This window comes from Dipodomys merriami, unplaced genomic scaffold (genome assembly GCF_024711535.1).
Source record: "Dipodomys merriami isolate MVZ:Mamm:240054 unplaced genomic scaffold, mDipMer1.0.p SCAF_5, whole genome shotgun sequence".
Taxonomy (NCBI): domain Eukaryota; kingdom Metazoa; phylum Chordata; class Mammalia; order Rodentia; family Heteromyidae; genus Dipodomys; species Dipodomys merriami.
Window position 1 is genome coordinate 67,957,522 of NW_027206068.1, and position 22,593 is coordinate 67,980,114.

General features: G+C 38.6%; 1 protein-coding gene across 2 annotated transcripts in view; it reads left to right on the top strand.

The window, feature by feature from the left end:
* The window catches only part of Ubn2 (ubinuclein 2), an 83,239-nt gene that overhangs the window by 22,302 nt on the left and 38,344 nt on the right, over positions 1 to 22,593 (top strand). The window contains exons 4-11 of one of the 2 annotated variants that reach the window (XM_069996882.1): positions 1,550 to 1,687; positions 2,982 to 3,085; positions 4,972 to 5,458; positions 15,462 to 15,532; positions 18,963 to 19,092; positions 19,753 to 19,871; positions 21,171 to 21,284; positions 22,409 to 22,552. In XM_069996882.1, the coding sequence (XP_069852983.1) occupies positions 1,550 to 1,687; positions 2,982 to 3,085; positions 4,972 to 5,458; positions 15,462 to 15,532; positions 18,963 to 19,092; positions 19,753 to 19,871; positions 21,171 to 21,284; positions 22,409 to 22,552 (1,307 nt within the window). Of the gene's footprint in view, positions 1 to 1,549; positions 1,688 to 2,981; positions 3,086 to 4,971; positions 5,465 to 15,461; positions 15,533 to 18,962; positions 19,093 to 19,752; positions 19,872 to 21,170; positions 21,285 to 22,408; positions 22,553 to 22,593 lie in introns of both variants that reach the window. The other variant, XM_069996883.1, reaches the window with a different exon arrangement.

Below are 22,593 nucleotides of genomic sequence, written 5' to 3' on the forward strand. Positions count from 1 at the left end.
ATGATGGTTTGAAGTAAAACTAGATCAGGTTTTGGCAGGGCTACCCAGTAAATATTTGAGACCGAAAGCCATGTGATGTCTTACAGTTAGTTACTGTCATCGTAACTGGAGAGCAGTCACAGACAATGCACGTGAATCAGTTAGAGTGAAACCTCATTTATGGGCCCTGACATTTAAATTTATGTTATTTACATGTGCCACAATATACTTACCATCTTCTGATACTTTTCTAACAATTTAAATCATGTACAGTCTATTCCTTCTAGGCTGGATAAAATAAGTTGGTAGGCTGCATTCACCTTGTAGGTTGTGGTTTGCTAACACTATACTGGATCATGATTTATGATAGGCTGTGCTCCTTTCCACAGCCTATAAAAAATCTCTTGAGATTCTTTAGTAATTGTTCATTTTCAGACATATGTAGTTAACATGAATTTCATTACCACTCCTACTTCAAATGAAAATAAAAACCTTTTAAAAGAGAAAGGCTCTAGCCAAATGCCAAATAACAGTTTATTAAATTAATGGTTCTTAATGCCTTGGAGGTAGAGATCTTCCTTTACCAAAAAGCTTGTCACTCAGCAGATATGGGCAGAAAACACTCAATAGAGAAGTCCTAGATTAGAGTCCTACATTGGCTTCTAATTTATGAAGTAATCAGAAATGAATCTTTTTTTTTTTTTTTTTTTTTGGGGGTCCAGTCATGGGGCCTGAACTCTGGGCCTGGGCGCTGTCCCTCAGCTCTTCAGCTCAAGGCTACCACTTAAGCCACAGCGCCACTTCCGGCCTTTTTTTTTTCTGCTTATGTGGTGCTGAGGAATCGAACTCAGGGCTTCATGTATGCAAGGCAAGCACTCTACCACTGAACCACCTTCCCAGCCCCAGAAATGAATCTTTTAAAGTCACCTTGTTTTAAGGTATAAATATAAACGTGTTGAGAAACATAAACAAGTATAAAGTAATATTATGTGTAGATTTAAAAAAATTTGTATGTATGTGTGTATGTTTGCATATTTGTGCCAAGCACGCCTCCACTTCCAGCTTTTTGGTGGTTAATTGGAGATAAGAGTGTCATGGATTTTCCTGCCTGGGCTTGGCTTTGAACTGCATTCCTCAGAGCTCAGCTTCCTGGGTAGTTAGGATTATAGTCATGAACCATTGGTGCCTATCTTATGAGTTCAGTTTTTTAAGATTTTACACACAGGTGAAAATCATGGTATTAGTCTTTGTGTGGTTTATTTTATTTAATAAGTTACAGCTGTATACATATTATTGTAAGTGATAATTTTATAAGGCCAAATAGTATTCTGTTGAACAGATACATCACATTTATAAAAATTGATTGGTGTTCTGATGTACATTTCAGTTGTTTTCAATATGTTGCCTATTTTGACTAGTGCTTCTCTTTGGTGTGTACTGAAGAGTGGGATTTGTTGTCTGATTTGCAGTTTTGTGGTTTATATTCAATGTTTTTATGATGAGTGAACTTCTTTGACATATTTATAGAATTATAGACGTAGAATGTATCTGACTCTTCTTTTAAATCTAGTATGATGAATTAGTTCCTGCTTCTCTAACAACAAAATATGGAGGCTTTTATATCAATACTGGAACTCTGCAGTTTCGCCAAGCTTCAGATACTGAAGAAGAAGATACTACAGACAACCAAAAGCACAAGCCACCCAAGGTGAGTTTATTCAACGTTATAGTAATAAGGATAACAGTGAATTAGTAGGTTGTACTTTTTGTTGTTTTGTTTTGTTGGGTTTTTGCAGTGTTGGGGATGGAGTCCAGGACCTCATGCATGGTAGGCAAGAGCTCTACCATTACTACTACCTCCACCCCAGCGTGTACTTTTTGAATGTCATTTGTGCCATACCTGTGAATGAAAGGAAGAGTAAAACACTAACCTTAGTTAATGAATCTTAATTTTATGCTTAAATTAAAATTATGTAGACATGGAAAAGTTACTATTTATATCATACTTAAAATATATTTTCTTTTGGGGCTAGGAATGTGGCTTAGTGGTAGAGTGCTTGCCTAGCATGCATGAAGCCCTGGGTTTGATGCCTTAGTACCACATAAACAGAAAAAGCCAGAAGTGGCTCTGTGGCTCAAGTGGTAGAGCACTAACCTTGAGCCAGAGAAACTCAGGGAAAGTGCCCAGGCCCTGAGTTCAAGCTCCAGGACTGGCCAAAAAAGAAAAAAAAAAAGAAAAATATATTTTCTTTTATTATTTTTCTCTACAGATAAGATTTGATAATTTATTATTTCTGGGATATGTTTAAGTTTCTAGATAAGTAAGATGGTGTAATATATGTATTGAAAATTGTCCTCTGCTACCCCTCAAAAAAAGAATTGTCCCTGGCTTTTAGAAAAAAACAAACAAAAAAAGATTTGGTAAAGATGAGTTTTAATACTAAATACCTTTTGTGCTATTTAATCTGGAACATAATTTTTAGAATTAATACACTGTTTGGGAGAAATGAATGGTGTCTGTATTTTCTGACATGAGATCCAAAGACTTAATTGTACCAGAATTACCACAGTCCTTGTTAAATGTGCAAATCTAATTTCTGTAAATAGTTAACCAGTTGAGTAGTAACCAGTTAATTTGTCTGTATATCTCATTTTTATTTTTCTATGAATGCTGTTGATCATATTGTTGTAAGAGTTCTCAGTACTTGTTTTGATTCACAGAACAGGCCTGCCACATTTGTGAATCATTTATGTTTGTTTTGGTTTTGCTCTGCTTTGTTTTGATTTAAGTTGCCCAATCAGTCAGAAAAGAACCCAGAGAACTGAATCAAAACCATAGGGTGAGAGTGCTCCTGGTCCCTGAGCCACCTGCACCTTTCTCAGTGTCTCCTGGACATTTAGACTTGAAAAAAAAAATCACTTCTCTGGATTTCAGCTTGCTAGTGTTAAAGAGAAAAGCATTGGTACTGAGATGAAAGATGTATTCTTTTATCAATATTCAGGTTCCCAAAATAAAAGAGGATGATATTGAGACAAAGAAGCGGAAGCGGAAAGAGGAAGGGGAAAAGGAGAAGAAGCCAAGGAAAAAAGTACCCAAACAAATGGGGTATGTTAACCTAATATGGGCACTAGGGTCACATTATGACTATTTCCCCTTGTAGAAATGTAATTTATCATTAATTAATTTAGCTTGGGTCTAATTTAATATATTGACTAGTATAAATAATCTTTTAACTTATATTTTAGCGATAAGTTGGTATTTATTAATAAGCAGAAGGCTTTGTCATTTTGGATACTGGCAATATTTTTAGATTCAATTTACAGATTAGTTCATTAAAATTTTTGCTCATTACAATTTTTCCAACAAGAACCATTTGAAACCAGGCACTGGTGGCTCATGTCTGTAGTCCTCGCTTCTCAGGAGCCTGATATCTGAGGCAGCTGAAAGCCAGCCTGGGCAGGAAAGTCCATGAGACTCTTATCTCCAGTAAACTACTCAAAAACGCTGGAGTGGCACTGTAGCTCAAGTGGTAGAGCACTATCCTGGAGCAAAAATAAGCTCAGAGATAGCACCTAGGCCCAGAGTTCAAGCCCTAGGACTGGCAAAAAATAAAAATTTTAAAAAAGGGGCTGGGAAGGTGGCTCAGTGATAGAGTGCTTGCCTTGCATGCATGAGGCCCTGGGTTCGATTCCTCAGCAGCACATAAGAAAAAAGAAAAAAAAAGCCGGAAGTGGCGCTTTGGCTCAAGTGGTAGAGCGCTAGCCTTGAGCTGAAGAGCTGAGGGACAGCACCCAGGCCCAGAGTTCAGGCCTCAGGACTGGACCCAAAAACAAACAAACAAAAAAAACATTGGAAAAAGATGGTGTAAACATCCAACAAAGAATTTAATCTTCTAGCCCTAAAAATAATTTTAGATGCTCAGATTGAGAATTAGCAGTAGTGTTTGTGAAAAACATTTATGGTTGCTTTAATATAATAAATATAGGTTGATGTAGATAGAATATTTCCCTTCCTAAACATGGGATTATACTTGTAATTATGACCAGAAGTCAGTAAGAAATTCTTGAGAAAGCCAGGAATGATGGCACATACCTGTAATCCTAGCACATTCAGCATTAAAAATTTCCCAGGCACACTGTTTTAAGTTTAGAATATATAACAATACTGAAATATGAGCTGTGTTCAAGGTAATAATCCTGTAGGCTCTGTAGTATATGTAGAAACATTTAAGCTACAATACTTAGAAAGAGTTAAGAATGATAGTAAATAGAGAACTTTCCCACTAGTTTCTGTAGAGAGAAGGTTATTGAGAATTACAGCTTTCCTGAATGATGTTCAGACGGTAGTATCAATTAGAGCAGCAGCATCTAGGAGATGACAACATAAAGGTGTAAAAGACATGGTCACAAATTGGGACACTGGATTTAGTATTTCTTCAGTGTTCTGTAGCTTAAGCCACTTGTGCTCCCAGTTTGAAGGTGGACAATAGTAAATGTCTGGTTGTAAGTAACTCTTATTTTCAACAAGAAATACATTTCTTTACTGGTGAATTCTTTTTTCATATTTCTTTTTTTGGTGGTAATGGGCTTAAACTCAAAACCTTGTGTGCTACGCAGGCAATAAAATAAAGGTTACTACTTTATAGATGGGCTAGGAAATATGAACATTCTACAATTAGTGTATTAAACTTTTAATGCATTTTAGTAAATAAGCAACATTGAGTTTTATTTCTTCCCATTGGCTTTATTCCTTTCTTTTTCTTCACTGTGATAGCCATTTATGTATCTGCTTTAATAGATGACAATCCAAGTAATGATAAAGAAAACACACACACACACACACACACACACACACAGTACAACTTAATAAATTTAGAAGAGAATTGCTCTATCACTTTTCAAACGTCTATGTTAGTTCCATATCTACTTTCTTCCATGGAGCTTTGACTTTTAAAGTCTCACATAGCCTAACTGATAACTTTTTCTTTACAGAGTTGTGGCTCTAAATTCACACAAGGCTGAAAAAAAGAAGAAACGTTATAAAGATTCACTTTCTTTAGCTGCCATGATACGAAAATTTCAAAAGGAGAAAGATGAATTAAAGGAGTCTAATCTGAAAGTCCCAGTGACCTTATCAACCTCCTCTCTGACCAAGTCCCCCTGTGCTGCCACAGCATTGGGAAATGATGTCCCGGACTTAAATCTGAGCAGCACTGATCCAGACCTCCCCATTTTTGTTAGCACAAATGAACACGAACTGTTTCAGGAAGCCGAAAATGCCCTAGAGATACTAGATGACTTCGACTTTGACAGATTCCTGGATGCTGCTTCTGATGAGAGTCCTCTCTCTGAGTCGGGGGGAGAAAATGGAACCACCATCCAGCCAACCTTTGCCTCTCAGGTTATGCCTAAGGTGATACCCACACTCCCAGAGGGTCTGCCTGTACTTCTTGAAAAACGCATTGAGGACCTCCGTGTAGTAAGTGTAATGAATGACTCTTTTAGTTTTTATTTGCTGCATAAATGTACTAATGCTTCATTTTTTTTTTTATTTGAGAACATACTGTACAGAGGGGTTACAATTACATGGGCAGGATAATGCATACATTTCTTACCAAGCATTGCAGCCTCCTCCTTTGTTTACCCTTCACCTCCCTTCCCAGCCTCCCCCCTCCCCCCCAATGCTTCATTTTTTTAAATGATAAAGTGACCCATAATTGCCTCACCCTTTATTTTCCATATTCTTTCAAACAGTGTCTGTATACGTAGACCTTTTGCTTACATTGAAATAATTACAGCATATATGTAATTTTTTTGTTTTGTTTTTTTCATTGTTGGTAATGAAATATGTATTAGGGAAATGCTCTACTAGCAAAGCTGAATCCTAACCCTCTATAGATTCTTTTATTACTTCAGTTTACTTACAATTATTTTTTGTATGTTTTATACAATTTTCATTAGCTACATAGTCATATAAAGAAAACAGCGAGCCAGGTGCTGGTGGCTCACACTTGTAATCCTAGCTACTCAGGAGGCTGAGATCTGAAAATCACAGTTCAAAGCCAGCCTGGGCAGGAAAGTCCGTGAAACTCTTAGCTCCAATAAACAGCCAGAACACCAGAAGTGGCGCTGTGGCTCAAGTGGTGTAGAGCACTACCCTTGAGCTGAAGAGCTGAGGGACAGTGCTCAGGCCCAGAGTTCAAGCCCCATGACCGACGAAAAAGAAAAGAAAACAGCATTGAAAGAAGCAAGTTAGGAACACTGAAAAGGTAACAGCGTATTCCTAACTTTGGTGATATCTAGTTAATTAGCTTTTTAATCTATTATTTTTCAGTGATACTGATGATTAAGCCAGGGTCTGATGATGCTAGTTAGCAGTCTACTACACAATTATATACCCAGCCCTTAGTCATATCATAATCTATTTTTCCAACAGCTATAGTAGATGTGAATTATAGTCTTACTAGGACAAATGTAGGAGCTGAGCCTATCAAATATCACAATAGATTCCTCTCCAGGTCAATTTGGATTAATAATATTCCTTTAACTAGTTGTAAGTCTAGTTAATATCTTATATCCTTTTTGGTGATATTTTGTTTTAAGATGTGCTAGTTCTAGCTTAAAATGCTTTTTGAGTACTTGAACATGTTTATCTGAACCCATGCCATATTTCAGTTGTTTTGGAATATTTTTCCTCTTGATACATAAGTAATACAAGCTGGGTGTGATGGTATGTACCTATAATCCCAGCACTCAGCAGGTTGAGGCCGAAGATCTGGGGATTGAGGCTAGCTTGGGCTATAGCAAGATCCTCTCTCCAAAACAAAACAATAAAAACAATACAGAATATTCATACTTAGGGAAAGACTTTTTGTTATCTGACATTCTTGTTCCTCATGAGAGATACTTACTATCATACTGCTATTTTTCCTATTGCTTTTTTTTTTTTGGTTGGTCACAAGGCTTGAACTCAGGGCCTGGGTGCTGTCCCTGAGCTTCTTTTGCTCAAGGCTAGCACTCTACCACTTTGAGCCACATTGCCACTTCCTGTTTTCTGGTGGTTAATTGAAGATAAGAATTTCACAGACTTTCCTGCTTTGAACTGTAATCTTCAGATCTCTCAGCCTCCTGAGTAGCTAGGATCATAAGTGTGACCCACCACTGCTATTTTTCTATGAATTTACAAATATTACTAAAAATGATTGTTGTATATGGCTACAATGTATGAGTTGTAATGTATGTGGTTGTAATACATGACTATACTATATTTTGCCTTTTTCTCTTAGAGTTTTGCTATTTAAATAATCTGTTGCATTTATTTAACTCTTTAAAAAAACTATTATCTTTAGGTAGTTGTATAGAGAAGATGCCATATAACAAAGCAGTTTATCGCTCTTTCAACATTCTCACCCCCACTTTGACCCATCCTTTATTTTTCTTAATTTTGAGGTATATACAATGAATTCTTTTTTTTTGGGGGGGGGTCCAGTTGTGGGGCCTGAACTCTGGGCCTGGGCATTGTCCCTCAGCTCTTCAGCTCAAGGCTAGCGCTCTACCACTTGAGCCACAGCACACTTCTGGCTTTTTTTTTCTTTTTGCTTATGTGGTGCTGAGGAATCAAACCCAGGGCCTCATGCATGCAAGGCAAGCGCTCTACCACTGAGCCACCTTCTCAGCCCCTACAATGAATTCTTGACTACACTGTTCCCTCTTTTCCCCCTTCATTCCTCTACCCTCTTCCCTTTGCTCTGCCCCCTATCCCCTTTTCACGTATTTCTGGTGTTGGTTTTGTTAGGTTTTGATCTAGTCTTTTAGTTTAAAAGATTGTACTATTTGAGCTCTCCATAATGTCTTATACTTCAGTTAATTCATTTGTAACCACGTGCATATAGCCCAACAAGTTTAGTTACAGACATTGGTTTTTTTTTTTTTTTTTTGTCGGTCATGGGGCTTGAACTCTGGGCCTGGGTGCTGTCCCTCAGCTCTTCAGCTCAAGGTAAGCACTCTACCACTTGAGCCACAGCACCACTTCCAGTTTTCTGGTGGTTTATTGGAGATAAGAGTCTCACGGACTTTCCTGCTTGGGACATCTTTGAACCATGATCCTCAGATCTCAGCCTCCTGCGTAGCTAGGATTATAGGCTTGAGCCACAGGCACATATTGTATTTTTTCAGAGTTAGAAATCATTTCTAGTTCCAGTCTTGTTCTCTTACTTGTTTGTACATTCTGTCTACCACAAATGAAGAAAATCATGCAAACTATTTTTCTGGGTCTGACTTTCATTTAATTTTTTTCCAAGTCTTTGCTTTTTCTTATGAATGGTCCTAATTAATGAGTAGAATGCTCTTGTGTATAGATACCACATTTTCTTGACCTATTCACCCATTGAGGGGCATCTGAGCTAATTCCATTATCTTAGTTATGGTGAATAGGTGCAGTGAACATGGTTGTGCTGATGGTCTTTTAACTCTTTCTAAATTTTAAATATCTTGAGTAGGGAACAAGAGATTTATGTAATTTTTCCAACTACTGGCTCTTAGAGTTTATCAATTTTTCTGTTGTTTTTTAGCATTTCTTTTGACATGATGACTTATAAATTATTCTGTATTTATAATTACTTTAACCTACTTCATCAGTTTAGGACTTAAAACAAACTTTTTTTTTTTTTTGGTCCGGTCGTGGGGCTTGAACTCTGGGCCTGAGCACTGTCCCTCAGCTCTTCAGCTCAAGGCTAGCACTCTACCACTTGAGCCACAGTGCCACTTCTGGCTTTTTTTTTCTGCTTATGTGGTACTGAGCCTCATGCATGCAAGGCAGGCACTCTACCACTGAGCCACCTTCCCAGCCCCAGAACAAACATATTAAAGAGTCTCATTGGCAACATTGCTTTTAGCTATGACATGTTTACCATAGTTTTTGCTGTTTTGTTTCTATGCTTTCTTTTTTTTTTCTTTTTTTCTTTTTTTTGGTTGGTCGCGGGGTTTGAACTCTGGGCCTCTGAGCACTGTCCCTCAGCTCTTCAGCTCAAGGCAAGTGCTCTACCACTTGAGCCACAGCACCACTTCCGGTTTTCTCAGTGGTTTATTGGAGATAAGTCTGAGTGACCTTCCTGCCTGGGCTGGCTTTGAACCTGGAACCTCAGATGTCAGCCTCCTGAGTAGCTAGGATTACAGGCGTGAGCCACCGGGACCAACTATGCTTTCTTTTTTTGTGTGTTTTGTGATGGTCCTAGGGCTTGAACTCAGGATCTGGGCACTGTCCTTGAGCTTTTTTAATAAAGGCTATAGCTCTCTACCACTTGAATCACAGCTCTACTTTTGGCTTTGTTGGTCCTTAATTGTAGATAAGTGTGTCACATACTTTGCTTCCTTAGCTGTCTTTGAATTGAGACCCTCTGATTTTAGCTTCCTGAGTAGGATTACAGACGTGAGGCACTGGTGCCTGGATTGATTCATAATGTTTTTTTTGGGGGGGTCCGGTCGTGGGGCCTGAAGTCTGGGCCTGGGCACTGTCCCTCAGCTCTTCAGCTCAAGGCTAACGCTCTACCACTTGAGCCACAACGCCACTTCCGGTTTTTTTCTTTTTGCTTATGTGGTGCTGAGGAATTGAACCAGGGCCTCATGCATGCAAGGCAAGCGCTCTACCACTGAGCCACCTTCCCAGCCCAATTTTTTTTTTTTAATTTGACAGTTCTAGGCCTTGAACCCAGGGCCTTGTATTTGCTTGTCTTGCTTGCTAGTTTGGTGCTCTACCAACTTAAGTCATGCGTCCAGCTGATTCATAACATCGTTGATCACTATCTTCATTGTGATGATTCTCAGTTAAGAATCACCCTCTTGGGCTGGGAAGGTGGCTCAGTGGTAGAGCGCTTGCTTTGCATTCATGAGGCCCTGGGTTCGATTCCTCAGCACCACATAAACAAAATGAAAAAAGCTGGGGGCTGGGAAGGTGGCTCAGTGGTAGAGCGCTTGCCTTGCATGCCTGAGGCCCTGGGTTCGATTCCTCAGCACCACATAAGCAAAAAGAAAAAAGCCGGAAGTGACGCTGTGGCTCAAGTGGTAGAGTGCTAGCCTTGAGCTAAAGAGCTGAGGGACAGCGCCCAGGCCCAGAGTTCAGGCCCCACGACCGGACCCAAAAAAAAAAAAAAAAAAGAAAAAAACAGAAGTGACACTGTTGCTCGCAAAAAGAAGCTCTGGGACAGTGCCCACACCCTGAGTTCAAGCCTCAGGACTGGGGGGAAAAATGTCTCATTGCCAACATTTCTTTTGTAGTAATGAGTTTACCTTAATTTTTGCTGTTTTTGTTTGTTTTGTTTTGTTTTTTGGTCTGGTGGTGGAGTCTGCACTCTGGACCTGGGCGCTGTCCTTCAGCTCTTCAGCTCAAGGCTAGTGCTGTACCACTTGAGCCACAGTGCCACTTCGGCTTTTTTTCTTTTTGCTTTATGTGGTACTGAGGAATCGAACCCAGTGCCTCATCCATGCAAGGCAAGTGCTCTACCACTGAGCCACCTTCCCAGCCCCTGCTGTTTTTTTTTTTTGTATGCTTTTTGATTCATGTAAAATTTTTTTGTGCCAGTACTGGGATTTGACCTCAGGGTCTGGACCCTAATTCTGGGCTTTTGTGTTCAAAGCTAGCACTCTGCCATTTCACTTAAGCCACAGCTCTAATTCCAGCTCTTTGATAGTTAAATGGAGATAAGATTCTTCAGGGGTTTCTTGCCAGACTGACTTCCAACTATAATCCTCATATATCAGCTTCCTGGGTAGATAGGATTACAGGCGTGCTATCTGTGCCTACATTCACATAAATTTTAGGTAGCTGAGCCAGTTCCAAATCAGGATTTAAAGCCAGGATTGTGGTGCTTCATGGCTTCCATATGACTTACTGAGCTATATACTTTTTGTTCTTACTTTGCACTTCTTTCATAGTGATGAGTATGTTCCATTCTTTTTTTTTTTGGTCGGTTGTGGGGCTTGAACTCTGGACCTGGGCGCTGTCTCTCAGCTCTTCAGCTCAAGGCGAGCGCTCTACCACTTTATGTTCCATTCTTGTAACCCTATGACATACCAAAATATGTCTGTCTTGTAGTAGCCATGCTAGAATTAATATAACTTCTTCCTTAGCTTTTAAGATTAATTTCAACCGGGCGCTGGTGGCTCACGCCTGTAATCCTAGCTACTCAGGAGGCTGAGATCTGAGGATCGAGGTTCAAAGCCAGCCTGGTCAGGAAAGACCGTGAGACTCCTGCTATAGCTTAAGTGGTAGAGTGCTCGCCTTGAGCTGAAGAGCTGAGGGACAGCGCCCAAGCCCAGAATTCAAGCCCCATGACTGACCAAAAAAAAAAAAAAGATTTCATTTACTTGATACCTGTGAATATTCCATATTTTTCTTTGAGGAATGATGCTTTTTCCAGGAGATAAGTATTCATCTTCAGTTCAAATGCTCATGAGTTTAATAAAAAGATTCTTCTTGATCTTTTCTTACTGTGTAATGTTCTTGTTGAATCTCCTGACTGTTTTTTTGTTTTGTTTTGTTTTGTTTTGTTTTTGGTTATGGGTCTTGAACTCTGGGCCTGGGTGCTATAGCACTCTACCACTTGAGCCACAGCATCACTTCTGGTTTTCTGGTGGTTTATTGGAGATAAGAGTCTCATGGACTTGACTGCTGGGGCTGGCTTTGAACCGCAATCCTCAGATCTCAGTCTCCTGAGTAGCTAGGATCACAGGCATGAGCCACCAGTGCCTGACTCTCCTGACTGTTTTTGATTCCCTTTCTTGATGCTTATTTTTCATTCTGGTTTTCTTCCTACATATCTCTGTCCCATCTAAGAAGCATGTCTCAGAAATTTGTAGTATGTGAAATCTTCAAATAATTTGGTATATTGACAAGTCAGCATATGGCTTTCTCAAATTTAGTAAGTGTGTTTTCTCATTGTTTTACATCTTTTGTTGTTGTTGTTAGTCATGAGGCTTGAACTCGGCCTGGGCACTGTCCCTGAGCTCTTCAGCTCAAGGCTAGCGCTCTACCACTTACTTGAGCCACAGTGCCACTTCCAGGTTTTTTGTTTTGTTTTGCTTTGTTTTTGGTGGTTAATTGAAGATAAGAGTCTCATGGATTTTCCTGCCAGGGCTGGCTTTGAACTACAATGCTTAGGATTTCAGCCTCCTGAGTAACGAGGATTACAGGCATGAGCCACCAGCATGCCCGCTTCATTGTTCTACGTCTTATGGGTCTTAAAATGAGCCCCATTTTTTAATTTCACCAGTAGATTTTTCCCAAATGACTATGGCAGAGTATTCAGATTTAAACATTCTTTATTTCTAGTGGACAACTGGTTAAAGGTGGGAAATAGTAATAACAACAGAATCCTTAAGCTCATCTAATTAGTGTTTACTCCTTCCTTAGTGATACACTTGGTCAATTTTTTTTCCTTGCTGTTAAGTAGCATCCAGGCTGGCTGCAGTAAACCAATTTCTTTGGGTTAGATAGCTGTATTACACAGTGGCCATCAGAATACTTCAGTCTAAATCATGCATCTACAACTTCCTAGAAGTCAGACTCAGGGCATTTCATGGTTTAGGAGTCTTGATTGTGAGATGCATCTATAATACCAATGTCTTTGTCTCTACATGAATCATACATGGTACTAAGTATAAAGTACATAATGGAATGTGAGAATACAAAATTAACTTATCGCCCTACCCTAAAGGGCCTTATCCTTTAGTAAACAGAATAGAAAAAAACAGTCTTGTTTTTAAAATTGTGGGTTGGGAACTGGGGTGAATTCAGTGCTAGGCCACTTGCTTAGCATATTGAAGATCCTGAGATAGATCACACATGCTACAAGTAAATAAATTGTAGGTCTTGAGACATTTTAAAGTTCATCAATTAGTGAAATCACCTTATTAGGTAAAAAGCAAATTTTAAAAAATGGAATGAAATAGAAATCCTAGTATATCAAAGTAGAGCCAGGACAATGTTACGGGATACATTTGTTTATATACATACACACTTGTGATTACTAGGTGACTAAATCTAATTTCCTATAACTAGATCATATTAAAGCTTTTAGGCTTATAAACTTTAAAATTGCATTTATACTTTTTTTGTTGTTGCTGTTGGTTATGGGCCTTGAACTCAAGGCCTGTGTACTCTGTCTGAGCTCTTTTGCTCAAGGCTAGCATTCTCCTACTTTGAGCCACAGCTCTACTTCTGGTTTTTGAATGGTTAAATGGAAATAAGAGTATCACAGACTTGTCTGCTCACTCTCATTGGCTTTGAACTGCATTCCTCAGATCTCAGCCTCCTTAGTAGCTAGGATTACAGGCATGAGCCACCCATACCTAGTTATACTTTCTTTTTTCTTTTTTTGTTGGTCGTAGAGTTTGAATTCTGGGTCTAGGCACTGTCCCTCAGCTCTTCAGCTCAAGGCTAGCACTCTAGCTCTTGAGCCACAGCACCACTTCTGGTTTTTCTAGTGATTTATTGGAGATGAGAGTCTCACGGACTTTCCTGCCCAGGCTGGCTTTGAACCATGATCCTCTGCTCTCAGCCTCCTGAGTAGCTAGGATTACAGGCATGAGCCACAGGCGCCTGGCTTGGGTATACTTTGTATTATTCAAAGGAAATGTCTGTTCCTTTAGGATTTTGGTAGGATCTACATGCGTCATAAAAAGATCATTCCTTAGCTCTCAGTTTCATACCTTTTATGACTTGTAAAAATGAGTATATCTAAAAACAGACTATGCAGATTTGTTGTCCATATTGCTTCTTTCTAAATATTTTTTATTTCTCTTTGCTAACCCTCAGTTAAATGACTTATGGAAAACTTTTTTAAGGCTGGGTGCTGGTGGCTCATGTCTGTAATCGTAGCTACTCAGGAGGCTGAGATCTAGTGCTGGTGACTCACAGTCATAATCAATTCTAGCTACTCCGGAAACTGAGATCTGAGGATTATAGTTCAAAGCTTGCCAAAGCAGGAAAGCCTATGAGACATCTCCAGTTAGTCCACAAAAATCCAGAAGTGGAGCTATAACTCAAGGGATAGAGTGCTAGTCTTGAGAGAAAAAGCTAAAAGACAGCACCCATGCCCTGAGTTCAAGCCCTAGTAATGGTGCGCGCGCGCACACACACACACACACACACACACACACACACACACACACACACATGATCCTTTGTTGCCACAATTCCATATTATTGTACTTATTCACTGCTTTTAAGTCCTCTTAGAGATTCTAACTGTATTGTGAATTTTTTGTAATTGATTATATCTAAGGCTAATTTTTTCCATACATGATTTTTATTGCTCCTATCTGCACAGTTCAATGTCAGTAATATGGATCCTAATCAGTAATCTAATCTCAACAATTCTGTGAACCTTATCATAAATCCATAACATAAAGACATAGTCATGGGCTGAGAAGGTGGCTCAGTGGTAGAACGCTTGCCTTGCATGCATGAGGCCCTGGGTTCGATTCCTCAGCACCACATAAGCAGGAAAAAAAAAAGACATACTCATATATGGAGTCTGTTGTCTTGGATTTATGTTAAATAGATTCCCATACCTATTTAGTTTACTCATAGAAGTCTACAGCTTCAACTTGAGTTGATTCCATGGTTGGATTTCTATTTCTTTGTGCTGCCATATTTCTAAATGTCTTTTCTGTTTGATTCTCTAGACCTTTAACCTTGATAGGGATTGATCTTTTATTCATATTCTTACATCATATAACTTTATCTATAATAGGCTGAAAGATGGTTTCAAAGGGTACCTGTTGTCTCATCTGAGGAACCTATGAATATTACCTTTCATGGCAAAGGGAAGGTGGCAGTCTTTTTCGTATGATTTGGTTAGGGAAATTGGGATGGAGAGATTATGCTGTGGACCATAAATGTAAATCATATGCATCCTTAGAAGAGGGAGACAGGGAAAAGGCCATGTGAAGGCAAAGCACGGAGACTGGAGATGTCAGCTTTGAAGACTGGAGTACTGTAGCTATCACCAAGGAGGACCGCGAGCTGGAAGAGAGAGAGATGAGCTCTCTACCACAAACTTGGTGGCGTAAAACAACAGACATTTATTCTCTTGTTTTAAAATCCAAAATCCGCATCATCTGACTGAAATTGAGGTGTACGCAGGTCTGTGCTCCTTCTGGAGACTCTGGGAAAGCTTGTTCTTCACCCATGGAAACAGTGCCGTGGAGCTGATACCTTGATGTCACCCAAGTGATGTTAGTTTGTACCTCCAACTGGAATGAATTTCTATTGTTTTAAGCTGTCGAGTTTGTGGTAATTTGTCATGGTAGCTGGAGCAGATTTACATTATCTCTTGTTCAGTGTAGATTTTTCAAATGACTTTGCCTGACTCTGGATCACAACTCATGTAGTAGTCTACTGATGTAAAGTTTGTTTCATTTGATAGTTCATCTCAGAAACATTGTTTATTATGAATCATAATAACAGCCTTATGTTTCTTTAGGCTGCCAAACTTTTTGATGAAGAAGGAAGAAAAAAATTCTTTACACAGGATATGAATAATATTCTTCTGGAGTAAGTAATTTTTTATTAAAAAATGATGAAATTATCTCAGTACAGTAGGCCTGTGAGATGAAGATGCTGCTATTAGGTATCCGCTCTTCCCTTTTCAGCCTTGTAAAATTAACATTTGTTCTTAGTAAAATTACATGTCTGCACATGTTGGTTTTTCTGGGCCATTTATACTAATTAAAGCTCCCAATATTTAAAGCTATCTGAGCAATTGACTTCTATACAGTTGAATAGTAACCTGGACTTAAATGTATTTCTTCTTAGAGGAAAATGCCTTTACTAAAGCATGAACTATTTATATAAATTGGTATAATTTTCCATTTTATTATACTCAGACTTGAAAATAATTCCATTGATACCTAGTAAACAAGTTATTATATATATGTGTGTATATATATATATACACATACATACATATTTATGGCCAAATGGAAATTAGGGCTCAATGAAGAAATCCTGGTTGTTGGGTAGGATAGAAGTAATTTGAAGGTGACAGAGTTAAGCTAGAAGAAAGTAAATGCTGAGAAGAGAGAGAGAGAGAGAGAGATTATATTTTATATTTGGATTACCAGGTTTAACTGGTAGTTACAGGAATCAAGTATATAATTGCTATAGGCAGAACTATACAAAAAGTGATCCTGAGGAAAAGAGCCAGTTTTATACCTCTGATGAAGATAATATATGCTTACTCTGTTGGTTATAGTGTTATGTAAGTCACAGCAAAATAATGTTTCTAATACTATGATTCCTATCTTTTAAGCATATAATGGAGATAGTTTACTTTGATAAAAAGAACTGATTGTTTCATTAGTTCATTAGGTAATCAATTGTATTCTTTTATCCTATTGAACTCAAATGGACTCAGAAAACAAAAACCTGGTGTGCTAATATGATGGCAGAGGACCTTCTCATTCTTGTTCTTCTTTATCTCAGCCAGGGATTTTCAGGTTGAATGCTTCCTATTTGTGCCGCTGTCTTTTACCTAGTACCTCTTTGAAACTGCAGACTCAATCAACAGTGCAGCCATTTCTCATCAGAGCTGTCCCAGTTTCCCCAGCCAGGGATCTTACAAGCCTTTCTTTTTCTTTCCACCCAAAAGCCTTAACTGTACTAAATCTGTTCTTTCTCTTGTTATTAAGTCGACCCTTTTTTTTTTTTTATTTCACTTTTTTTTATAAGAGGCAACAACTGCTTGTCCCCTAGGAGAGTCAGGAGACTCTCCTTGGGACATAGGATCTTAAATAAGCAAACTGTAGGCATTCCATTAAGACGTCTTTGTTTATTTTTCCTTATCTATTGTAAAACAGATATTTTGAGGGAACCCATCTGTTTTTTATTTCACTAATGCTAACTTCTTATGTTGAGTGTCCCCCCATCCCCCACCTCCTCCCTTTTTAGTCACTCTTACTCTTCTGAGCCTCTTTTCCCACTGTCTAAACAAAAATGCTTCACTTTCTGGACTAAGTTGTTCAGTCCAAGGCATGAATTGATTGTTTGGGATAGTAAGGAAATTATTGAGGTATATTGATTTTACCTCAACATTGCTTCTTTGTGCTAGCAAGGAAAAAAAAAATCAATCTGTTGAAATAGGGAGTCTTTAAGAAAAAATATTTTTGTAATTGAATTTGACCCGAGTCAACAAATATATAACATACTGACTTGATTTTATTCCCTTTTGCCCTGAAGTACATGTTGTTAATAAATGATACTCTTATGATTCTGATTCATCTCAAGAGTTCTGTTCAACAAATTGGCTTGGCATGTATTAAAATCACACTCAACACTTAACATGAGACCCACCTGTCGTCTCTTTGTTACACATGCTCCTTTCAGGTGCTTCAGAATGAGTACTGACTCGAATCTCAATGTGAAGGGACTCAACCATTGCTTTCACTTCAGGGAGTCAACTCTTCAACTATCTGAGGATTGACTTTTGTGGAAACCAGTGACTTTCATTTTGTTTTGTGAAAACCACTAGCTTCTATAAATAGGTCATTGAGCCTGCCTATTCTTACCAGGAATTTCTTAGAAATTGAGAATTTCTATTTCATTTTTAGCCTTCACCCTTAAAAGTGTATGTCCTGAAGCTTGAACTCAGGCCTAGGCACTATCCCTGAGCTTTTTTGCTCCACTACTTGAGCCACAGCTCCACGTCTGCCTTTTTGGTGGGTAATTCAAGAAAAGAGTCTCATGGATTTTTCTGCCTTAGCTAGCTGCAAATCACAATCTTTAGATCTCAGCCTCCTGGGTAACTATGATTATAGGCAATCGCCACCAGTGCCCAGCTCAACTAACTTTTAATATCAAAGCAAGCTCTAGAAGTCCTCCTAATCTAAGTCTAGACTTTAATAAAGATCTAAACACATGTTATCCAGCCAAATGCTTATATATAGATCTCATGAGAGTAATGATTGTTTCCTATTTGAACACTTGCATTTGACCCTCTCGTACTTATAAACTTCTTTCTGTTTTGTGTCTTCTATTTAGCTTCTCTAATACCAAGAATTTTTGATGACTAATTCTTAGCATAATTTTGCACATTTATGTTTTCAAAATTTGAAGTTTAATAAGTAGTAGATATGTTTGGTCTTGTAGGGTTTCTTTTCTTCTCCCAAAGCTTTTGAATGTGTCTTATAGTTATGAAAAGTACTTAAGACTATTTGCACCTTTTCCTATAATATAACGTTTTGGACATAATTTGTTGCTGAAAGTGCCAGTTTGATGTTGACTTTCAAATTAACGTCTGTTTTCTTTCTGTAGTAACATCTGTAGGGTATTGTGTCTTCCATTTTGAGAGACATCTTATTTATTCATTGGTTTGACTTGCTAAGAATGTAACTGTTAAAAGCTGCTTTCTTTTTTCTTAAATATTAGGCTGAATGCAAATATCACCATTTATTTAGTCTCAAAGCCTAACTTCTAAGTAGAAATGAAAACTGAAATTACAATAAATCAAGCAAACTATTTAAATGCATGGCTAGTATAATACATGTTCAATAAGAGAAACAAAGAGGATAAACTAGTTCATACTTGGAGGAAGACTTTTTTTTTTTTTTTCAGAAAAAATCCTGTAGAAACTCAGTAAAACTGTATAACTGTCTAATGTGAAAGTTGCCATATTATCTCTAAAAAAGAGATGAGCTTTTAGTTAAAATAATGTTACCATGCATGCTCAACCCCAAAACAGACTTTGCTTCATCACCAAACGTATTTCCAGATTGTTTGTGTCATATAGATCCTCCTCTTAAGCTAAAATCTTAAAAGAATTTTCTATATCATTATATTTGTTATATTTGGTAAAGGGTTTATTTCTATGAAAAATCCTATCTGGGAAATGATAGGAACACTAATTGAGAACAGAAATTCACTGCCTTTGCTGGCTTGCTCATGTGATGTCACCTAAAAGAAATTCTCTTGTTGGTTTTCTTGGTAGCATTGAGTTACAGCTACAAGAGTTAGGCCCTGTCATTCGTAGTGGTGTCTACTCTCATCTTGAAGCGTTTGTGCCATGCAATAAAGAAACACTGGTAAAACGTCTGAAAAAGTTACATCTCAATGTCCAGGTAAGTCTAAGAATAATAGGAGCTAGCCAGACAGGAAAGTCTGTGATAGTCAACCTCTAATTAACCAGCAAAAAAGCTCGACTAGAGGTATGGCTCAAATTGTGGAGTACCAACTTAAATGGAAGTGTAAGGCCTTGAGTTCAACCTTGTACTAATATGTAAACTTTGTTCTAGTATTCCAGAGTAGTATCTTCTTTACATATTGCTTCCTTATCATAGTGGGTATTAACCAGTAGTCTGAACAATGTAGGTTTCATTCTCATTTTAATTATTTGTATTATAAAATGTTCCTATAAGTTATAGATGGAGACTGTGAAGGAACCTGATTTATGGAACTGTCATCTCTCTGTACATCACTTTCATAATTACAATAAAATTTAAAAGATTTTTTAAAAAGAATATAATGGACACTATTAAAAAATATGCTGGGTTAGCAGTATATTTATATATTTTCCCCTTGGAAAACTGGGAAATACGATCATCCTAATTATATATCCCAGTGTGCCTTTGGAAAATTAGAAGAATATGTCCATATTTGGATATGCTGACACTTCAAATGTCTATCAATATGTGAAATATAGGTTTTATCTATTGAGAATCTGCTTATATAATAAATTCTGTAAGATACTTGAAAAAACTTTTAGTATGTTTTTTCCTCAGGATGATCGCTTAAGAGAACCTCTGCAAAAACTGAAACTGGCTGTTAGCAATGTCATGCCTGAACAGCTATTTAAATACCAAGAGGACTGCCAGGCTCGTAGTCAAGCTAAGTGTGCCAAGTATGTTACCTCTTCTCTTTGGATGGGATTTGGCTTTAAGAGAACACTTGTAACTTTAAAGGATTGGTCTAAAGTAAAGTTGTCATTTATCTTCAAGTAGAAATACACATACACCACTGGAATGCAACAATTGAATGTTGTTGTTTTTTTCTTCTTTTTTTGGGGGGGTGGGGGTCCAGTTGTGGGGCCTGAACTCTGGGCCTGGGCGCTGTCCCTCAGCTCTTCAGCTCCAGGCTAGTGCTCTACCACTTGAGACACAGCACCACTTCCGGCTTTTTTCTTTTTGCTTATGTGGTGCTGAGGAATCGAACCCAGGGCCTCAAGTGTGCAAGGCAAGCGCTCTACCACTGAGCCATCTTCCCAGCCCCTAATTGAATGTTTTCTAACTGACATATCGTATCACTTCCCATATAATTGCTTTGCTATCAAAGGCAAAAGGCTTTGGTTTGTATGGGTGTGATCTAAAATTCAAGTCTGATCTGGGGGTGCATACCTGTAATCCCAATACTCAGGAGGCTAAGGCATAGGGATCAAGAGTTTCAGGTCACTCTAGGCTTTGTAGCCCAGACTGGCTCACAACAAAGCCAACACTGATCAGATATTTCATATGTTGATCAAATTGACTAGCTGGGGGCTAGTGTTTATGCCTTTATGTTATAGTTTGATCCTATTTACCAAGCTACTTTATAACTCAATCCAAATTCAAGATATTACATGGAAAGGTAGATTCCCTAGTCTGTTTAAAGTTTACATTCAGGTAAGCAATTCAGGATATTATAGCGATGTTAGGTTACAACTTTACTTCCATTAGGCACTAGTGACTCACACCTTAATCCTAGCCACCCAAGAGGCTAACTTGTGAGGATCTCAGTTAAGGAACTAGCCAGCCAAAAAGTTTGTGAGACTTCATTTCTTTTTTTTTTTTTTTTTTTTGGGTCCGGTCGTGGGGCCTGAACTCTCAGCCTGGGTGCTGTCCCTCAGCTCTTCAGCTCAAGGCTAGCACTCTACCACTTGAGCCACAGCGCCACTTCCGGCTTTTTTCTTTTTGCTTATGTGGTGCTGAGGAATCGAACTCAGGGCCTCAGGCATGCAAGGCAAGCGCTCTACCACTGAGCCACCTTCCCAGCCCGAGACTTCATTTCTGATTAACTACCAAAAAAGTTGGACTAGAGTTATGACTCATGGTAGAGTGCCACCAAGTGAGAGAGTAACGCTTTAAGTTCAAACTCTTGTACTGGCACAAAAACAAAGAAAAAGAAAAACAACTTTGCTTCATAAAATGTTTCTTTCATTTTCTAGGTTACAAACAGATGAAGAACGAGAAAGGAATGGATCTGAGGAAGATGATGATGAGAAACCAGGGAAACGTGTTATTGGACCAAGAAAGAAATTCCACTGGGATGACACCATTAGGTAAGAGTTTAACATCTTTACTTCTGACCAAATATATAGTATAGAAAAGTAGCCGGGGGCTGGGAAGGTAGCTCAGTGGTAGAGCGCTTGCCTTGCATGCTCGAGGCCCGGGGTTCGATTCCTCAGCACCACATAAGCAAAAAGAAAAAAGCCGGAAGTGGTGCTGTGGCTCAAGTGGTAGAATGCTAGCCTTGAGCTGAAGAGCTGAGGGACAGCGCCAGGCCCAGAGTTCAAGCCCCACAACCGGACCCAAAAAAAAAAAAAAAAGAAAGAAAAGTAGCCGAGTGCCAGGCTCATGCCTGTAATCCTAGCTACTCAGGAGACTGAGATCTGAGGACCATGGTTCAAAGCCAGCCCAGGCAGGAAAGTCCGTGAGACTCTTACCTCCAATAAAAACCACTAGAAAACCAGAAGTGGCGCTGTGGCTCAAGCGGTAGAGCACTTGCGCCTTGAGCTGAAGAGTACAGGGACAGTGCCCAAGCCCAGAGTTCAAGCCCCACGACCAATAACAATAACCAAAAAAATCTGTATAAATGGAAAAAATAGATTGGAAACAAACTAGAAATTAGTCAAGGAAATGCTAATTTGGTTCTAATTAGTCTAGAGTACTAAAGCTTTTCATACTTTTTTATAGGCTAATCTAATAATGGAGTAAGTCATACTGGTTTCATAAAATTCAGTCTCAATACACTTAAGTAAACCAGCCATCTTTCATACCCCACAAAGACAGCTGTCAGTCTCAGGCGTCTTAAGTAAAGGTGAAGAGGGAAATTGCCTCATGATGGAGATTTGACTGTCATATAGTGAATGATATACGTTAGGAATTACTCATTGTCATGCCGTTGTCTGCATTCTTCAGCTTATATTCTGTATTACTGCTTGTAGATTTGTGTGCTTAAAAAAAAAATCTGTTGCAAAAAGAGAGAAAGGAAATAACCAACCATTGGGGTTGGAGGCATGGCTCAGGGGTTAGAGCACCAGCTAGTAAGTGAGAGTGTTAGGTACTGAGTTAGAATTCTGGTTCCAGACCTAAAAAAAAGTGAGAGAGAGAAAAAAAAAACCTTAGTTTTCTACAGTTTTGTGTTCAAATTTGTATGTAAATATGTTTGTTTTTATCTGTTTAGAACTTTGTTGTGTAACCTGGTTAAGATCAAGTTGGGATGCTATGAATTAGAGCCAAATAAAAGCCAGTCTGCTGAGGATTATCTTAAATCCTTCATGGAGACAGAGGTGAAGCCATTGTGGCCTAAGGGCTGGATGCAGGCGAGGTAAGAAATGTGATTTCTGAAATTCTCTTTTACTTTCTTGT